Genomic DNA, 19,469 nt, shown 5'->3' on the forward strand with positions numbered 1-19,469 from the left:
TGCATCTGTCTGTTTTTAGCTAATTTCTAATAATTTTTTTATAAGTGTTAGGCTCAGAGATGCCCTTCTGCAAATGGGTTGTTCCATTTCTGGCAGGGAATGCAATTCAGCAAAAGTGTCTGAACCATCTTAGATCACTGCTCCCTTAGGATTGCTCCATTAAACAACCGATAAATCAATTAATTAAATCTCATTAATCACCTAAGGTTCCTTCAGTTGTGTGAACGCCTTAGAAGTAACATAGAAAATGCTGCTATAAATTTGGCTGCCCTTATTATCACTCTGAATTTATATGATCAGAGGTTTATCAAAAGTACTAAATGGTCCATAATGATTCCAGCCTTCAGAAAGTCACACTCATCAGTGTTAATGGGGAGGCACAAAAAGAGTTTTAGAAGCAAGTTTTGGCAGTTTTGAATCTGGATAGAAAAAGGGAAAGAGCACCAAGAGCACTTGGAGTTTATAGATAAGCTGACTAAAACAGAAGTATATTTGGGGTGCAATTTTTCTTTTGAGAGCTAATAGAGAATTGGTGGTTTTGCTTTAGAAGTCTGTCTTTATTACTTTCTCCTTATAAATAATAAACTGTTATAAAATCTCTCATTCTTGTGCTACCTCTGGACTTCTCACAGGGGAGTTGGAAGTACATAACAATATAAAAAGATGCTTGTTTAAAACCACACCAGATTTTTACCGTGAAGGGTTGCGGTTCATTAAAAGAAAAGCATGTTGCTTAATTTGAATGTCACTTAACTTTAATGGCTACAAAAAATAAGGCTGCTGATTCCCCTAAAATAAAAGCAACATGTCTTTACAGAGTTCAAGTATCTCTTCTCTTATTAGAAAGAAGTATCTCTGGGAAGAGATTAAGGCGCTGTTGGGCAACGGTAGAACTGGGAAATTCAGCAAATGTTTGTTCACATGCGTATAATTACATATAATTGCTCTGACCGCTCAAATATTATAAAACAACGTCAACCTTTCCTATCAAGTAAATCAAAAGGGTGTTTCATACCATTTGTACAAGGGCTTTTTGAAACGTACAAAAAAGTGGGGAAAGACCAAAACAATATACATAGTGATTTCCTAAAGATATAGCATGGGCTCCTTACAAACTATAGTTTGTAAATTGGGAACAGGGCTTGAGAATACAGTGGTGCCTCGCAAGACGAAATTAATTCGTTCTGCGAGTTTTTTCGTCTTGCGAATTTTTCGTCTTGCGAAGCACGGTTTCGGAAAAGTTTTGGAAAAGCTTCAAAAATCACCAAAGTCTTCAAAAACCTCAAAAAAGGCTACCACACCGTGTGCTATGAGTTGCTCCTCGAAGTCAAGTCGCAACTGTATTAACGGTTTTAAGAAAAAGGAAACAAACTTGCAAGACGTTTCCGTCTTGCGAAGCAAGCCCATAGGGAAAATCGTCTTGCGAAGCAACTCAAAAAACCAAAAACCCTTTCGTCTTGCGAGTTTTTCATCTTGCGAGGCATTCATCTTGCAAGGTACCACTGTATGCACTCCCTGCTCCCTAATTCCTCCCCACACCTTCCTAGAATCCCCCGCTGCATCTTCTTGTTGGTCTTAATCATGGTTTGATTATAATGCCTGCAGTGAAACTAACTAATTCCAATATTGATCTGGATTTGAAACCAAGGGTTGAAGCAGCTTTGGAAATCTTGGTTAAGATGGAACCGGATTAGTGTTAGCCTTGGTTAACATCACAGCAGATGTAACACTACAATATGAAAAGACAGCTGGCAAGTGAAGGAGGGCTTGCACTGAAGGCGTCAGGAGGAAGGGAATGAAGTACATGTTCCTGAGGCTGGCTCCCAGTCAGCAAACCATAGTTTCCAGAAACACAGTGACTCGTATCCAAAGAAAATGGGTCACATTTCTCACAGAAATCAATGGGACAAGTAGGTCATGACTAGCTTATATTCCAGCTATTTCACCTGGACAACGTATGAATCGCTTTCTCTTGATAAAACCCAGTGCCTTCATCACGTTTGTTGGGAATACCAATGACTGTGTGGGTAACTTTTGTAGTTATTTAAATATTATGACACTAAGCTTTTCTTTGTCCTTAGCAGAGCAGTTAAAACTTGATTTGATTCTGTAAATACAACTGAGAGATTTGCAGTAGAGAGAAATATGTTTGGACAAGAGAAGAGCTGTGACAACCATCTACAGTAGGCTTTCCAAGCTACGCACTCTGCACACAGGCAGATTGTGCACTTGAAAGAACCATCTCATTTTCTTCATGGTTGCGTCTTTTATTAGTCTTGGCACGGAAAAGAATTGGGGCAGTAAAAAAAAAACACGGGAAAGCAAAACAAATTCCAAACCTCTTTGTCAGAAAGGCTTCCAGCAGCTCAAAGGGAAATAAATGATTAAAACTTGCAATTAGACCATTAATTTTCCTCGGAATTACTACTCTCCGCTATGTCAGCTATTAAGATCAAAACATTAAGAGTGCTTTTAAAATTGCCAAGCCTTTTTACATGGGAGGTCTATCTCATTGCATTCGTGGGAATTTACACTGTTAAAGGTGAAATGAAAGTGAAAGCGAGAGGCATTTTTGCAGAGAACAAAGATGGTGGAAAACGTAGTTTCAAAGTTTGCTTTGCAGGCCAGTTAACAGCAGGACTCTCTTAAAGAACCTAACACCCGTAAGGTTCCACTCAACTAAGTTACACTCAGGGTGCTGCAATACAACCTATTTAATAAGCATTCATTTGGATTTGATTGCAGATGTCGCCAGCTACTTTATGAGTGTTCGCCCTGATTTGCTCTTGGGGAGATTACGCAGGCGTTGCATCAACCAAGCATTATCTCACACTTTCCAGTGCATTTTCCTATTATTTCCTTATCACAAAAAGAAACAATGTTTTGGGGAAGCAGGTTTGCTTTGCAAGAGCTCCAACTTGGCTCTAACTGCGTAACCTGATGTCTAGGGGGCTTAGTTTGGTCAGAATCGAGTACTCACTGTCAGGGTTAACGCTAAATACATTACTTCTGGTAAATGAGCCACCATTGCTGCTAGAAGGCCGTGAAAATTTGTGTCCCAGGCTTTTTGGATTCATCTACCCATGTATTATCTGAAACCAAAGGGGAGCATTGGTAGCCAGATGTTATTTTTTTTTAAGCTCTCCTACCCCACTAGATCAAACCTATCAATTCTGAAGGAAATCAGCCCTGAGTGCTCACTGGAAGGACAGATCCTGAAGCTGAGGCTCCAGAACTTTGGCCACCTCATGAGAAGAGAAGACTCCCTGGAAAAGTCCCTGATGTTGGGAAAGATGGAGGGCACAAGGAGAAGGGGACGACAGAGGACAAGATGGTTGGACAGTATTCTCGAAGCTACTAACATGAGTCTGACCAAACTGTGGGAGGCAGTGGAGGACAGAGGTGCCTGGCGTGCTCTGGTCCATGGGGTCACAAAGAGTCAGACACGACTAAACAACAACAACAACCCCACTATTGTTATATTTAAGGTTGTGGGTTCAAGCCCCATGTTTGGGAAAAGATTTCTGCATTGGTTAGACTAGAATCAGAGGTAGGCAACCTTATCCAAGGATGGGCCGGTCGACACTCTGTCCGTTGGAGGATGGGCCGGAGCGTGTGCACACGGGCGCTCTTCCGGGTTGGAGGAGCGCCTGTGCACATGCACACACACTATTTCCGGCGCTCCTTCAACCCGGAAGTGTGCCAGAAATAGCGTGTGTGCATGTGCATGGGCGCTTCCCCATCCCGCACGCATGCACACATGCTATTTCCGGTGCACATCCAGGTCAGAGGAGCGCCCGTGCGCATGTGCACAGGTTCCATCAACCCGGAAGTTGGTCCCCGTGCCAGTAAGAGTGGCCAGCGGGGGGGGGGGGGCGACAGGGATCACCATGGGCCGGTTAGACAAGCCTCGTGGGCTGCTACCAGCCCATGGGCCTTAGGTTGCCAACCCCTGGACTAGATGTTCCTCATGGTCCCATCCAACTCTATGGTTCATATTCTTACAAGCTCCCTGCTTGTGAGTGGCAGTTATGGCAGTTACCGAATTTTAGAAATGCAAGCCATGATCAAAATTGCACGTGACAGGAGAGACCCATATAATGTGGACTTCCCCAAATATTCACCTCCTCATGACTTCAAATTAAACTTGTGGTGTATAGTGTAAGGGCAGCCACGCAGGAAGATAAAGCCAAAACTCTTTTTGGCATCTACAGCCCATGAGCAAAGGAGCCTACTGGACTGTGACCAAAAAATGCCTAATTAAAAAAAAAAAATATCTCCACCTGCTTGGTTTTATAACTCTTTATTTTAAACCAGGGAGAAAAAGAATCACATTTTTCCCCTGACTGCCACTACATGAACTTGAAATGTTAATTGGGAACATTTGAAAATAAGCATACAGCTCTTCTCGATAACCCAGAAACACAGGAGAAACTTACCACTGCAAGTTTCTTCCCTATACATTTTAGGAAGATATACTTATCCACAACTGCATCTTCACCCAGGTAGTCTCCGAGCTGCTCTCTTAATGTTCTCAATGTCATATAAGGTGGCACCCTAGAATACCAGATTACATTACTGCAGAGACATGATTGATATATTTGTTTTGGAAGTGGGTGTATAAAGGAAATGTACATTAATTACATGCCACAAAGATCTAATTTTACCTCCAAAAGCTCACACTGATGACTTAATCCTTGAACATTAACTTTTAGAGCCCTCTGGTGCCAAGGTGGGTTTTCTTGTGCACAAACAATGAAACATTTATTTTGTGATAACAAATAAAATCTCCAAGGTGCCAGAAATCTCTTTATTCACATGATTCATCCATGTCAGGCTCTGTTAACATTGCGGCCGAAACTTCTAATTTCATGCGTAAGATCTTAGTTAGCAAGACCGATGTTCTAAGCAGTTTCTCAGATAATTAAGGCAGGAATTTTCTTCATTATAAGATAGCATTGTATTATAATTCATAATGCTAGGAATGAATAACACTAATAGGACATTAATAGTTTCTGTGATCTATAGATAAGTAACTATTAAAATTCCCCATGATCTTGGAAATGTAACTAGGTGGGTACAAGTTTCTGAACTTAGTAAGGCGATTAACCTGAAGATAATATGACTCTTGCCTAATTTAAAGTTGTCGACATTTTCTACAGTGATTGCCAACATCCTTTCCCACCAATATGTCTGGTATTGAAGGAGTGCACTTTACAGAACACTAAACACTTCTGCACAATAGACCTGAACAACCATTACTTATTTCCAGTAAAATCTAGGAATTGTAGTCAGGGATGGAAGAGAAATTTGACTCGGTACTCATTTAAAGCCAAATCTATCAAATTGGCTCTTTCTGAAACAACGCAAAACAAAACACAACTGTCCTTCAAAATTCATACTTATCTGAATATTGCCATCCAGTTCTTCAATCAGTGTTTACAAAGATATATATATATATGGGGAAAGTGTGCATAGAAATGTAATTAGTGAAAACAGCATTCAGAAATGCATTATATTTGGGGAAGTACTTGCAAAAATGTGTATAAACTGCATGTAAAAAGGTGTTTATTAGGAAAAATTAACACTAAAATGCTGGTGAATTTTCATGAGGACTTTTAAAAAACATAGAAATAACAAATTGCTGAAAAATGTGGAGAACTGAATTTCAGACTGGGGAAATGAGAAACCGAGAGAACCCAAACTGAGATCTTTGCATCCCTGATCAGTGGCGTAGCGTGGGTTGTCAGCACCCGGGGCAAGGCAAGTAATTTGCGCCCCCTAACCCATGGATTTGAGCCCCCTAACCCATGGATTTGCGCCCCCTAACCTGTGGATTTGCCCTAACCCCAGATGTTGCGCCCGGTGCGGCCGGCCCCCCTGCACCCCCCACGCTACGCCACTGTCCCTGATTGTAGGTGGCTGAGAAAAGGGAGAGTAGCGATCACTAACAGAAAATAAGCAGAACCTCATAAACTGAAATTTTCAGGATTCTTGGCGGCAGGAGCCCGAGAGCCAGAGGAGTCTGACTTAAATGGTTGGGGCAAGCTGCTCCTCTTGTTTGAACCTGAACTCTAGTTTCTAAAACCTTAACGACAAAACTTTCCAATACAATGAATATAACACACATTTTATCGTAATCTCCTACGTGGTATGCTGAAATCAGGAGCAAAGCTGAAGAGGAGCTCCTAGACTCTGTCCCTTCCTGTTACTTGTCCAGTCAAAACCCTTCTTCCCAGAAGCTCATTTCTCATTAAGGAGAGATAAGATACAAGAAACCCAAATCTTTTCCCCTCAGGGAGAAAAGCAGCTTGAGGGTGGTTTTGAGAGGACAAATGATTGAAAAACCCCTCCCCTCCCTTTGAGTAATTTGGCTGCTTTCCATTTTACAAAAGAATTGATGGAAGAATCATGGAAGCTTCCCAGCATACGACAATTGGCTTTTAGAAAACTATACCGCTTATATAATGGATAAATTGCTACTAGAACTGCTACGCTCAAAGGCAGACCCGACATTTACTATTCCAACTCACCTTATAAATCCCGCCGAAAAAAATTTGCTGGCAACATCTACAGGAACTGTATTCAACTTGAAATTCCACACGTCTTCCGGAACGTAAAAAACGTGAAGCTCTAAAAGCTAAATGCATTAAAATAAATATTTAATTTTTAAAAAAATCTTATAAGCAATTAGTATGGACAAACTAAATATGCAAAGGGACAACCCAAACCCCCAATCCACCACTCTGGAGGGGCTTTAGATGGGGTGGAGGTTTGGACTGACATGAGATATCTTTGATTTCTTATACACACAAGACCTGTAACAGGAGGGAACTATTAGTGGTGTGTTTGTTTGTTTGTTTGTTTGTTTAGTCAAACACTATGTCTACCGGGATGACAGAAACTCTGGCATGGTAACAAGACACAATGAAACTGAATAACTACTGTTAAAGGTTTGGCTATCAGATTTCTGCAACTGGCCTGCTTGGCACTTAATGCTAATCTAAGGTTGTTGGGGCAGTGGAATGCGCTGTTGGAATGTTTAAACTACATGCTTCCACATGTATGCTGTACGCTTCCACACTGCTCAGGGAATGGGGGCAAGCTTAACATATTGTGGTGATCAAAAGTGGCTTCAGGTAGGATGAAGCTGTCCTAGTTTTGCTCTTGAACTTAGACAAGAGCTTCCCCTTCCCCAATATCTAGCACTGTTATCCATGTTTGACTGACTACTAAGTAAAGGTAAAGGGACCCCTGACCATTAGGTCCAGTCGCGGACGTCTCTGGGGTTGCGGCACTCATCTCGCTTTATTGGCTGAGGGAGCTGGCGTACAGCTTCCGGGTCATGTGGCCAGCATAACTAAGCTGTTTCTGGCGAACCAGGGCAGCACATAGAAACGCCGTTTACCTTCCTGCTGGAGCGGTACCTATTTATCTACTTGCACTTTGTGCTTTCGAACTGCTAGGTTGGCAGGAGCAGGGACCGAGCAACGGGAGCTCACCCCATCGTGGGGATTCGAACCGCCAACCTTCTGATCGGCAAGCCCTAGGCTCTGTGGTTTAGACCACAGTGCCACCTGCATCCCTTGACTGATAAATAATAGCACTCAAAAAAGAAAAGTAATGTCACCTCAGAACCAGTGTTGGAAACTCTCATTGTTCTAGGCACATTTTGCGACAGGGAATTTCATTAGAGTGAGCAGTTTCTGAGCTCTGGGCGCAGCCTAAGATTTCAGATTAAAACTGTGGAGTGGAAGGAAGACCTTTTTCTGCCTCCCCACTTCAAGCTACTCTTCAAAGACTGGAGAAGAGATCCTCTTAAGAATATTAAGGGGGGGGGGGTGAGCAGGGGAAGGACTAGACCATGTGAAAAATGAACATAATATTTTAGCCACAATTCATTTATTTTCAGCTTTGTATTCTTGTTATTAAAAAGTGTGCCTAGAGACATTCAGTTGTTGCACCCATAACCTAGGTTTAAGGTGCTGTTTAGCTCCCAGCTTTCATATCTCAGTTTCTAACACTGCTCGGAACATAAAAGAACTGTGGCAGATCATTGGGTAAAAATGGCAGCACAGCCATTTAAATTTATGGAAGCTGAATGGAGAGCTGTGCCTGATATAATCTAAAAGTGCCATGGGATAATTACTTTACCAGTTTAAAATACTGTTTGAGCATTCTGGAATATATGGGTTGTGGAGACATTTTTATAAAAGGAGTTAAGGCAATATATATTGAACAATCAAGTAAATACTGACTGAGAATTGTAAAATAACTAAAGGAACCAGACAAGGCTGCCCACTGTCACATTTATTGTTTATAACAGTTTTAGAAGTTTTGGTGCAAATAAAAAGATGCAATCAAGAAATTAAAGGAATAAGGATGGCGCAGAGACAATATTAAGGTAAAGGTAAAGGTACCCCTGCCCGTACAGGCCAGTCTTGACAGACTCTGGGGTTGTGCGCCCATCTCACTCAAGAGGCCGGGGGCCAGCGCTGTCCGGAGACACTTCCGGGTCACGTGGCCAGCGTGACAAAGCTGCATCTGGCGAGCCAGCGCAGCACACGGAAACGCCGTTTACCTTCCCGCTAGTAAGCGGTCCCTATTTATCTACTTGCACCCGGGGGTGCTTTCAAACTGCTAGGTTGGCAGGCGCTGGGACCGAGCAACGGGAGCGCACCCCGCTGCGGGGATTCGAACCGCTGACCTTTCGATCGGAAGCCCTAGGCGCTGAGGCTTTTACCCACAGTGCCACCCGCGTCCCTAGAGACAATATTAAAAGGCAATAAATTAAAAGCTTTTGCAGATGCTCAAAAGATGACATGGCGGAGGAGGGGGGGTGTTGACGAAAACCCTACATCTCCATTCATGTGATCTTTCAAAATGTGTCATTTCTTTTCTAGGTTAAACTGATTAGGCCAGAACCGGCTTTCGATCTGGTCAGTCTAGATTTTATTTTCACAACTAGGTGGATTTGCGGGGAGGTTGGTTTTAATTAGAAATTAGGAAAGCAGCGTAATTAGTGAAACAGGGCTTTGTTACCCCTGCTCCTCCCTCCATTAGATCTGTACAGTTAAGCTATTAGCGACATGATAGCAAGGAGGTGCTCCCTTCGCTGTATTAAGGTAGCCTAACACTCCTTTGCTTTGAACTTCTTATTTAAAAAAAGTATCAACTGTTGCTAATAGCATTTCAGGTCTATTAGTCACAGAACATGAACATTGAGCACTCATGTGCGTAACTAGCAGCTGTCGCAACCTTCTAAACTGAAGCACCACGTAGGGTAATATGACCCTGAGCTTAAAGATAAAAAGTGTAACAGACAAGAGAGAACACTGAGGAGACTTCAGTTACCACCAGCGTTGTTCCTGATGGAGATGAACTCCCACTGGCAACAAAGGAAAATCTTTACTAAATCACACCCAATGCCTATATGTATTTAATCCCCATAAAGCAAATTTAAAACATTATTTGGGTAATGTTTAAAACCAGCCTACTTGTAAACACCTTTCACAGGCGGTGAGATTTGATCGCACAAAAAATGAAGATAATAAAGGGTTTTGTTTATAGGAAAAAGCAATTTATATACATTGCTGTTACCTCATCAATCTACAGCAGAAAGTGTTGCAAGATTATGTACATTTAAGATCGGATAATAGACATGCTTTCTAAGATCCATTACTGTATTTCTCACCTCTGATGTGGCAGGTCTGATATGGCTGGATGGCATAGTTCCTGTTTAGCCTCGTTCACAGCGAATTCCGGATCATTTTTTTAAAAAATCGCACAAACATAATTTAACAGAGGATATTGGTCTCTCGGAGTTAACATTCCACTCATTTCATATGTATTTCCATGTCAAAAACATTGCTGCGTTTAAAAATGAGACTACTTAGGAGGACAGAAGACTTTGTTTCTAGCTAATCTGAAAACAAAATGAAAGGATTCAAACGTTGGCTAACATCACGCTTTGATGTGAACACTCCTTCTATACAAGTAAATATCACCTTAGTAACCCAGTGAATTGCTCAACCAGGGCCATGTAACTGAGATTTATTTCAGTAATCAAAGGTCTGCTCTACGCACATTGCTTACATGGCAATAATTGCCATGTAGAATAAAAACAATAACATGAATGCCATCGGTTGGACAATGCAGTTTATGCTGGCCAGATAATCCTAACTGTAACTCTACACTCAGAAATATGAAGAATGAAACACATTGTCGTGGTGCTCAGTGCATGTCCTGCAGGCAGTCCAGTTGATAAAAGCCAGCCTCGCAAGGGTCAACCCCTCTATATTAATTATTATATTATTATTCAATTTATTACCCACCCTTCACCAGCAAGTCCAAGGGCATCTTATAACAATTTAAAATTCCATATTAAAAACAATTAAAGCAAATGAACATCACGGGAATAGGATGGGATCTGAAAACATTTGTGTTAGGGTAAAGGTTAGGGTAAAGATGTGAGTCTTCAGCATACACCAGAAACTATGTAATGAAGGTGTCCGATGCAACTCTGCCAGAGAATATCATTGCCCAGGCTACCATCTCCAGAACCTCTGAGGGTGATGGAACTACCAACTACTACTCTGGTCAATCTTAACACCCAAGTGTAGGGAAGTAGAAAGTTTGTAGGGAATACTTGGCAACTAAGTTGTCTAGGGCTTTAAACACTAGTGCGAGCGCCTTTGAATCAGGCCTGGAAACAAACCAAAAACAGGGGTTACACGAGCTCTAAAAGGAACCACAACCTGTCACCTGGCAGCTGCTTTTTGGACCAGTTGAAGTTTCTGAGTTGCCTTTATTAAGTTTGGTTTCCCGATCCTATCTTGTGAGAGTGAGTCTGTACAGTATTTCATTAAAGATATAAAAATCTTCCTGTCACCTTTGCTACCTCAGTTAGATCACAAAACGTGTGAGTTGTGGTTAGGTCATAAAACAGATATTTTATGATGTCTTCCTCCTGGTTGCTGCCCTGCTGCCCTTGTGGGCATCTTCCGTCAAAAGACAAACAAGTAAACAGATTGGGGAATTTCCACTGTTGCAATTGTACGCCTAGCAACACTCACTAATTTCTGAACCGGGCATTTTTATCATCCTGCCGCACCCGTCCCTCCCTCTCTACGCATTTACTCAGCATACTACATCAAAGGATATTATCTAATGGCATGAAGTTCTGTTGAGAAAAATCATGCCAATACTTTACAGATGTAGGCCATTTGCCATCAGTTGTGTTTTCCTGGACATGCTCCTGTGCGTTTTAACAGCCTTCTCACTTGAAAATATAGAAGACTATAGTTTTACCTGTCAGGGGTAAATGATTGGGATTGCTTGATCCCTGTGTTGATTCAGGAATCAATGATTCAGTCTTGATTAAGCCTGTTGTTGCTTTTTGTTTTTGTTTTAAGGGCGGAGGGCAAACCTACAAAAGACAGAAACCCTGTATGTAAGGAAAATGCAAGATGAAGAATGCACACTGAGCTGGAGAACAAACCCCACTGAAATAAGTGGAATTTACTTCCAAATAAGCACACAGAGATAAACAAACAAAACCAAAACGAAATTATTATGATGTGATTATTATTATTATTTTAAAAAAGCCTGCCTGGGCAATCATCTCACATGCATTTGTTACTTTTCTCCTGGTGTAGCTATAAAATGAGTTCAGAAGTTAAACCCTTGAAGAATAACAAAAACAAAGGAGAGAGCTCACTAAGCTAGAAAAGGGTGGTTGGGTGTGTTTTACTTCATATATATATATAAATATAAATATAAATAAAATTGCAGGCCGTTTCACTTGCTAGGGCAGAGTCCTGTTTGCTCTAAGGGACCAACCTCCTCGGGTTGGTCGGTGCACAAATAGGGCAAAATTCTCATTTCTGCTGTGTCCCCATCGCCCCCTTACTGGTGGCAGAGGGGAGAAAGGGCAGCTAGGCATGAAGGTCTACGGAGGAGAGAGGCCTGCGCATGGCATCAGCCTTCTCTGTAGGGACTAAACTCTGCCCCCAAACTTATATATGGGGCTGGGTGGGAGTGTTTCGAAGCGGTCCCGCTCCCTCGGTTTCCCCAGGGCGAAACAGAGAACGCCCAGCCAAAAGGCCTAGACCATGGGTAGGCAAACTAAGGCCGGATTCAGCCCAATTGCCTTCTAAATCCAGCCCGTGGACGGTCTGGGAATCAGTGTGTTTTTACATGAGTAGAATGTGTCCTTTTATTTAAAATGCATCTCTGGGTTATTTGTGGGGCATAGGAATTCGTTCATGTCCCCCCCCCCCCAGAAAAGAAATAGCCCGGCCCCCCACAAGGTCTGAGGAACAGTGGACTGGCCCCCTGCTGAAAAGGTTTGCTGACCCCTGGCCTAGATGGCTGGGCGCATTGGCAAAGAGAGGCAGAGTGGAGGAAATCCTTGGCACCGATAGGAGGGGGTGGTGCAGGGCTTGATGCCAATTTAAGGGAAACGAGCTGACTTCCCTTCCAGCCTCTCCGTTTGCAGCAGCAGTGCCAGGCGGAGGCTTCAATCTGGGCTCAGGCCGGCAGCTCGGCCTGAACACAGTGGAGCGGGGAAGGGTAGGCGTGAGCCTAGAGAGGAGAGTTGGTTCTCCTTACCCGCTCCCTTACTCACAGTGTGGGAAAACATCACAGGAAGGCCAATTGGCGAAGCAGGACCCAGTGGCTTCTGCAGGAGGATCCTGAGCAACCTATAGGCTGGAGCCTGCTGGATGCAGAGGACTTGGCAGTTGCTGAAGGCCTTGCCGACTGACATAACACAGACTCCAGTACTGGTTGCAGGAGGGCCCTCCGAGGCATTGGGAGACCTACTAAACCTGGGGGGTGACCTAGCCGACCTGACCGGAAGAGTCCGCGACCAGAAGGTGGAGGAGTACCAAGAAGAATGGATGAAATTTAAAGAATATTTAGTTAAATATGCTAACTTAAATAGAATTATTTGTGAGTACCATATAGGCCTAGGATCTAAATATGTGATGTTGTAGAACATCATGGATAAAAGTCAATATGAAAAGAAAGAAAGATATTAATAGGACTATTTAAATTTTATGTGAAATTAGTTTTGGAAAACTGCTACAATGATTTATATGGAAACTCAGCCAGGGGGATTCGAGGAAGTCACTTAACAATGTTAACAAAAGTGGAATTCTTATAGTTAAGATAAATGTTTTTGTTTGTTTTTGATGTTCTTGTTTTATTTGTTTGTTGTAAATTTGGAAAACCAATAATTTTTTTTTGAAAAATAATAATAAATAAACCTGGGGGGTGAGAACAGGGAGATAGCATTACAGCCAGCCCTTTTTTTTGGGGGGGGGGAGTCTCCTTTGTGGGAAAATCCCCCCAAGGGGGATTTAGGGAGTTAGCAGTGGCTGGGGTTAGAATATTGCCCTTGCTGTTGTGAGGCCTGGCCTTGAGCAGTCGTATAGGGAACGGTGAAGGGAGTTTCTCCTGGATCTTGGTACTCATTTGCTGTGGTCTTGTTATTTTTTCGGTAGGTAGTGCACTATAGTGGTTAGCGCACTAAGCCCAAGGAGCTGAGAGAGATCAGGTTTAAAAATCCCCCTTCAACTGCAAGCTCATTTAGCGGTTGGCTCCCAGGGCTTGCGTTTTGCAACTGTGCTTCTCTTTCCTATGGGCTGGGGCAAGGGAGAATATTTTTATAGTTACACATTCTTTCCCAACCTGCATTTTCTTAGCATGGCTCCAGGTGAAGGCAGGGGAGGCCCTAAGGGTAAAGGAACAGTGCTACCTGCACCCCAGAGGAAGTGTGAGCAGCCAACCCCTTTCCCCTCACCTGAGGAGGTGGAAAAGCCAGATTTGGGGTGGGTGGGGGCTATATTGACACGCCTTGAGGCCTTGGAGGGGCAGAAATCAGCCCCTGCCTCAGCTGCGGCTTCCAATTCAGCAACTGCAGTGGGAAGTGCCTGGCAGCTGAAGAGAAGAAGAAGAAGAAGAGTTTGGATTTGATATCCCGCCTTTCACTCCCTTTAAGGAGTCTCAAAGTGGCTCACAATCTCCTTTCCCTTCCTCCCCCACAACAAACACTCTGTGAGGTGAGTGGGGCTGAGAGACTTCAGAGAAGTGTGACTAGCCCAAGGTCACCCAGCAGCTGCATGTGGAGGAGCGGAGACGCGAACCCGGTTCCCCAGATTACGAGACTACCGCTCTTAACCACTACACCACACTGGCTCTCAGCTGGCAGCAGCAACAAAAAGAAAAAGCCTAACCAGGGTGCTGTTGATTTAACTTTAGCACGTTTGGATGCCTTGGGGGGCAGGTGTCAGTTCTGCTCCACTAGCTGTGGAAGTCACACAGGAAGCAAGTGTGTCTGCTGACACAGCAACGGGTGAGGCATTTTCTTCCCATCAATGGAATTGGTCAGGGTGGCATCCACAATCGCCAAGGGCTTGTCAGGGTTGGAGTTCTGCCCAATGGCCATTCTCCCTTTCAGTGGTGGCTAAGGCTTTTTCTGGATCCCCCTCCAGGGAGAATCATGGGTTCGAGCCCCATGTTGGGCAAAAGATTCCTTCATTCCAGGTTGGGCTCGATGACCCTTGCTGTCCCTTCCAACTCAACAATTCTACGATAACATAACATATTGTAGAAGTTTATACATTTAAATTCTGCTAATGTTTAAATGTGTTTGTTAAATTATTGCCTCTCCACCCAGCTTTGTTATTATCTGTAAGCTGCCTTGAGCCCCTGTCAGGGAGAAAGGCAGGGTATTAATACATGGATGATAATAATAATAATAATAATAATAATAATAATAATAATAATAGGAACTGCATGTACGGTAACTGTAATCAAGTGCCCAGAAGCAAATCCAAGCATTACCCCTAATCCTTAAAAAATTACCCTGCAGATGTAGATAACCTACCCATCCCATCCTTATTTATTCCCACTACATATTGCAAGTGGATGATGGGAGGAGGCTGATTACGAACCTTCCACGGCTAAAACTGCGACACGGCTATCCCATCTGTACTCAGAACTATTCCCAGGTAAGAGTGACAAACGGCCATCCAATCTTTGCTTAAAACACTCCAAGGAAGGACTCTCTCATGGGCGTGGAACAGGTCTTACTGTCAGAGTCTTCCTAACGTTTACTATGCAAAGTGTGGGTGTCACCTACGTAGAACAGTAGAGTTGGAAGGGATTCCTCAGGGTCGTGTAGCCAAAACCCCTTGCAATGCAATGCACCGCGCTTCTTAAGTGTTTCTAAACCTCGCCCCGCCACCACACGAGGTTGGGAAGAACCTTAAAATCTCGTTTCTTCCCTTTTAAAACCCTTCCCTTCATTTCCCTCTGGGCAGCTCCCTCTTCCGCCCCTTGGGGCGGTGGGGTGGGGTGAGATCCGGGAGGCAGGCTTTTTTTCCTCTTCCAAAAAGGAGCCCGGCAGCGAGCGCTGCGCGTGAGTCTGCAAGCCGCCGCGAGTCTGCGGGCGGGAGAGTTTGCCGAGCGCCGGAAACTTTGTTGGGAAAGTTGGGAAGGCGCCTCTTCGGCTCGGCTTGCCCCATAAAACGAGCGGGATCCTCGAGCGAGGGGACCATGTCCGGCTCCTCCAACGTGGCGGCCATGAAGAAGGTCGTGCAGCAGCTGCGCCTCGAGGCCAGCGTGAGCCGCGTGAAGGTGAGAGCCGGGGGGGGGGGGGAAGAGCCGCGGGTGGAGAGGGTGCCATTACCACTGCCGCCATTATTGCGCCTCGGGGGAGCGCCTACTCAGGGCTGCTCCCCGGGGCGTTAATCTGAGCCCCGGGAGCTATTACTCCCGCTCACTCAACTGCTTCAAGTATTTCGTTTGCACTTCCCTTCGCTAGGCATAGGAAAGGTTGGTGCGCAGCGCCTTATCAATGGCAGAGCGCGCGTAAAAACCCTGTGCGTAAAATCCAACGCACTCACCAAAAGCGGGGCGCAGGAGACACCCCAAACCGACCTTCCCAGGTTAAAACTGGCTTGATTGCTCTCTAGCTTGGCCCGTTAGGCGCTTGCTCCCGGAAAAGCGGCTGGTCTCCGCCGCCCAGTCCCCACCCATACTTGGATCTCGTTATTCCCCCTTTTTTCCCTGGGATCTGTTGTCTTTCTCTTAGAAAGTTGGAGGAGGAGGGGTTGGCTTGGGAGCGCTTCTGAAATCATGAAGCGGGTGCTTTGTCATCTCGGCTTTCTCTCCCTTGGAAGCCTTTTTGTTCCTCGGAGGGAGGGAAGGAAGCAAGGGGAGGCGCAACGAGCGATCTGGCGAGCTGAGCCGGAGTCCGCCCAAGCCGCAAAATGGGGAAGTGTGCGAGGCCCCGGGCAGGCGGAGGAAGGAAGATCGCGGCGGGGCGGGGGAATCCCCGGCTTTAAAAACAAGCACTTTTGAGCCTTTGGCCTCGGGCGTTCCGAGCAATCCAGGCCGACTTAAGAATGGCGACGTTTGGTCGCTTCCCTCCCTCAAGCGCTCAAAGCACTTCGCATCGGGAAGCGGAGTTACCATTGCATACAGAACCCACGAGTAAGAACTTTGGTGAGTGCTTGCTTCTGGAAGTGAGGACCTGGCAACTTTATGTTCAGCGTCGCTTCGTTCGCTGACTGATAAGTTAACTGTTAATACACTTGTTGCGTTTTCGCCTTCAGTTCCAGCAAGGGCAATTTGTTGTGCAAGCAAGGAACTCACAAATATTATTCCTCTGGTGCCACCATGTCTCCTTAGGGAAACGTGGCTCTTTCAGAGCAAGAGACTCAGCCCCCAGGATATCCATATCTAGACAGCTTCTAGTTGTCTTGTTCTTGTGAGAATACCTTACAGTTCTGCAGTGGAGCAGGGGCAACCTGTGGCCTTCCAGATCTTGTTGGACTTTCAGCTCCCACCACGGTTGCCAATTGGTTGTACTGGCTGGGACTGATGAGAGGTGGAGGGCAGGATGTGGGGAGCCACAGATCTCTCCCCCCCCCCCAAGTTAGAGGTTTAGTGCCAGATTCATTCTGTAACATCTCCCATTAATAAGAGTTCAGATGGCTGGTCTTAAAGGCAGTGGTGCTAAGTAGGACTGATGTGTGGCCTCATGGGGGGCTGATGCAGATCACCGCATCCTTCCTGGTTTTAAAAAGTAGTATAGTCAACTGAGTGTGTACACAAATACAGGTGCTCACTTTATTAATTTTGCTTTATCAAATGTACAGTAAGGTAAAGGGACCCCTGACCATTAGGTCCAGTCGTGACCAACTTGAGTTGCGACGCTTATCTCGCTTTACTGGCCGAGGGAGCCGGCGTACAGCTTCCGGGTCATGTGGCCAGCATGACTAAGCCGCCTCTGGTGAGCCAGAGCAGCGCATGGAAACACTGTTTACCTTCCCGCTGGAGCGGTACCTATTTATCTATTTGCATTTTGATGTGCTTTTGAACTGCTAGGTTGGCAGGAGCAGGGACCGAGCAACGGGCGCTCACCCCGCCGTGGGGATTTGAACCGCCAACCTTCTGATCGGCAAGTCCTAGGCAGTGTGGTTTAACCCATGGTGCCATCCGCGTCCCTAAATGTACAGTATTTGTATACCAAATTATGCTTACTCCCAAGATTGCATGATGGGGGCTCTGATTTGATGTTCTTTGTTAGCTTTTGCTCTAAAGCATGTAGAGTGGGTGAAGAAATACTGTGTACTTGATGACTCAAATAATACACGCAGCTGTCAGAACGTTAGTCCATGAGGTCTAGGATCAAAAATTGCGAAGCTGTGCAGCTTCTTGGGAGATCTGCCAGTGAAGGAAAACAATTAGGCTTGGTCCAGATAGAGCACCAGTCCATCTGGTACCCGGGGTGTGTGTGTGTGTGTGGAATCCATTTTGATTTCTGATTAGCATATTAACATTCTATTAAGTATGTTACTGAATCGTGTGGATTTGTTCTAGGTTTCACAAGCTGCAGCTGACTTGAAGCAGTTTTGCCTGCAGAATGCACACCATGACCCCCTACTAACAGGAGTTTCTTCAAGTACAAATCCATTTAGGCCGCAGAAAGTGTGTTCATTTCTCTAACTTGTGTGACCTACGTGGACTCTTTTAGTGGTAAGTTTTTAAGTGAATTATATGGCTTTGGTGTCTTTATAAAAGGGATGGGGAGTCTGTAGCCCTCTAGATGCTGTTGGACTTCAGCTCCCATCATCTCCAGCTAGCATGTCCCAAGGGTAAGGGATGCTGGAAGTTCCATTCCTTACGCTACATAGAGTTAAACTAACACTTACCACTTGAGTTGAATGCTAGATATGCTTTCTAGAAAGTAAGTCCCACTGTGTTCTATAGGACTTTCTCCTAGGCAAGTGTATAGTAGTGCAGCTTAAGTTTCACCAGCTTCTAGGCTAAGAACTTGTTGTTGTGAATCATAAATGAGAACTGATTGTGCATATCTACTAACATACTGTAATTTTAAAATAATTAAATTTTGTGGAGATACAGGGCTCTGTTTACCGTTTCACATTAAAAACTTCTTACTGACTTTTGATAGAACTAATGTTAAATCTCTTGGCTGCCTGTGGGCTGGGGCAGTCATCCTTTCCTAACCTTCTGCTGCAGTCCAGCGCCTATTGACCTCAGCCAACGTGATGGGAAATGTAGGCCAAAACAGCTGGAAGGCACCAGGTTGGTGAAGCTGATCTATGTAGGATATATGAATGAGCAGATAATCCAATGTGCCACATGATCTTTGGGGGGAAACCTGCTGCATGTTCTCTCAGCCACAGATACACAGATGAGGGCTAGCTAGCCTTCAGCCTTCCTAGAGCACCCATCTCTTTGCAACTCCTAAGTAAAATAAGCCTGACTAGCAAACTTCCTTTGTAACTTAAAAAACATTTAGCGACCATATGGGAGGAAAGCTGCTTTTTTTGTTTGTTTGTTTTGCATCTTAGCAATTTTGTTTAGCTCTATGTATTTGGAATTGCAGACAGAAGAGCTCAGTTGAAGGAGTTAGTAGTTTTCAGAATTCACACATATCAGCAAATAGTTTTCCTGCAATGAGTTTTTCTTCTGTGTTTTTCAGAACTAATCTGTTGTGGGTCTGGTGAATATGGAAGTGAAATAGAGTGACCTGGAACCTGTACAGAAACTTCATGTTAAATGTGCCAACTTAGAACTAGTAATACTGCTACTGTTGTCAAACTTCTTACAATCTACCTCTCTAAACTTGTATGCTAGTTGCAATAACTTCTGTTATCATGATGGAATCAATTTTATATTCAAGCAATAAAGAGTTGATTTAATAACTTTGCTGGTATAATGCTTTACACATAAAACACAGGGCACTGTCAAAACATAGGTTTCTAAAATGGCACAAGCAAGACACCATCAAACTGCTTGCAGCAGCAGCCTGCCACTTCTTGTTCTTATTATAATGGCTAGAGCAGGGGTAGTCAACCTGTTGCCCCGCAGATGTTGGGCTCCCAACTTCCCATCACAGCCCCTGCTGGTACAGTTAATTGTCAGGTTAA

General features: G+C 44.3%; 2 protein-coding genes across 3 annotated transcripts in view; one reads left to right on the plus strand and one right to left on the minus strand.

The window, feature by feature from the left end:
* Window positions 1–16,291, minus strand: part of SPATA1 (spermatogenesis associated 1) — a 30,073-nt gene extending 13,782 nt beyond the window's left edge. For both annotated transcript variants that reach the window (XM_077928528.1, XM_028732941.2), the window contains exons 1-5: window positions 15,915–16,291; window positions 11,311–11,428; window positions 9,695–9,925; window positions 6,534–6,640; window positions 4,440–4,557 (exon numbers count right to left, since the gene is read on the minus strand). In XM_077928528.1, coding sequence (XP_077784654.1) covers window positions 4,440–4,557; window positions 6,534–6,640; window positions 9,695–9,730 — 261 coding nt within the window. In that variant the 5' untranslated portion in view covers window positions 9,731–9,925; window positions 11,311–11,428; window positions 15,915–16,291. The remainder of the gene's footprint in view (window positions 1–4,439; window positions 4,558–6,533; window positions 6,641–9,694; window positions 9,926–11,310; window positions 11,429–15,914) is intronic.
* On the plus strand, window positions 15,362–19,244 carry GNG5 (G protein subunit gamma 5). Its single transcript, XM_028732951.2, has 3 exons — window positions 15,362–15,645; window positions 17,896–18,051; window positions 19,022–19,244. The coding sequence occupies exons 1-2, from the start codon at window positions 15,565–15,567 to the stop codon at window positions 18,019–18,021; spliced, it is 207 nt and encodes a 68-aa protein (XP_028588784.1). The 5' UTR covers window positions 15,362–15,564; the 3' UTR covers window positions 18,022–18,051; window positions 19,022–19,244.
* Window positions 19,245–19,469: the final 225 nt, after the last annotated feature.

The sequence above is a fragment of the Podarcis muralis genome, chromosome 5 (assembly GCF_964188315.1).
Source record: "Podarcis muralis chromosome 5, rPodMur119.hap1.1, whole genome shotgun sequence".
Taxonomy (NCBI): domain Eukaryota; kingdom Metazoa; phylum Chordata; class Lepidosauria; order Squamata; family Lacertidae; genus Podarcis; species Podarcis muralis.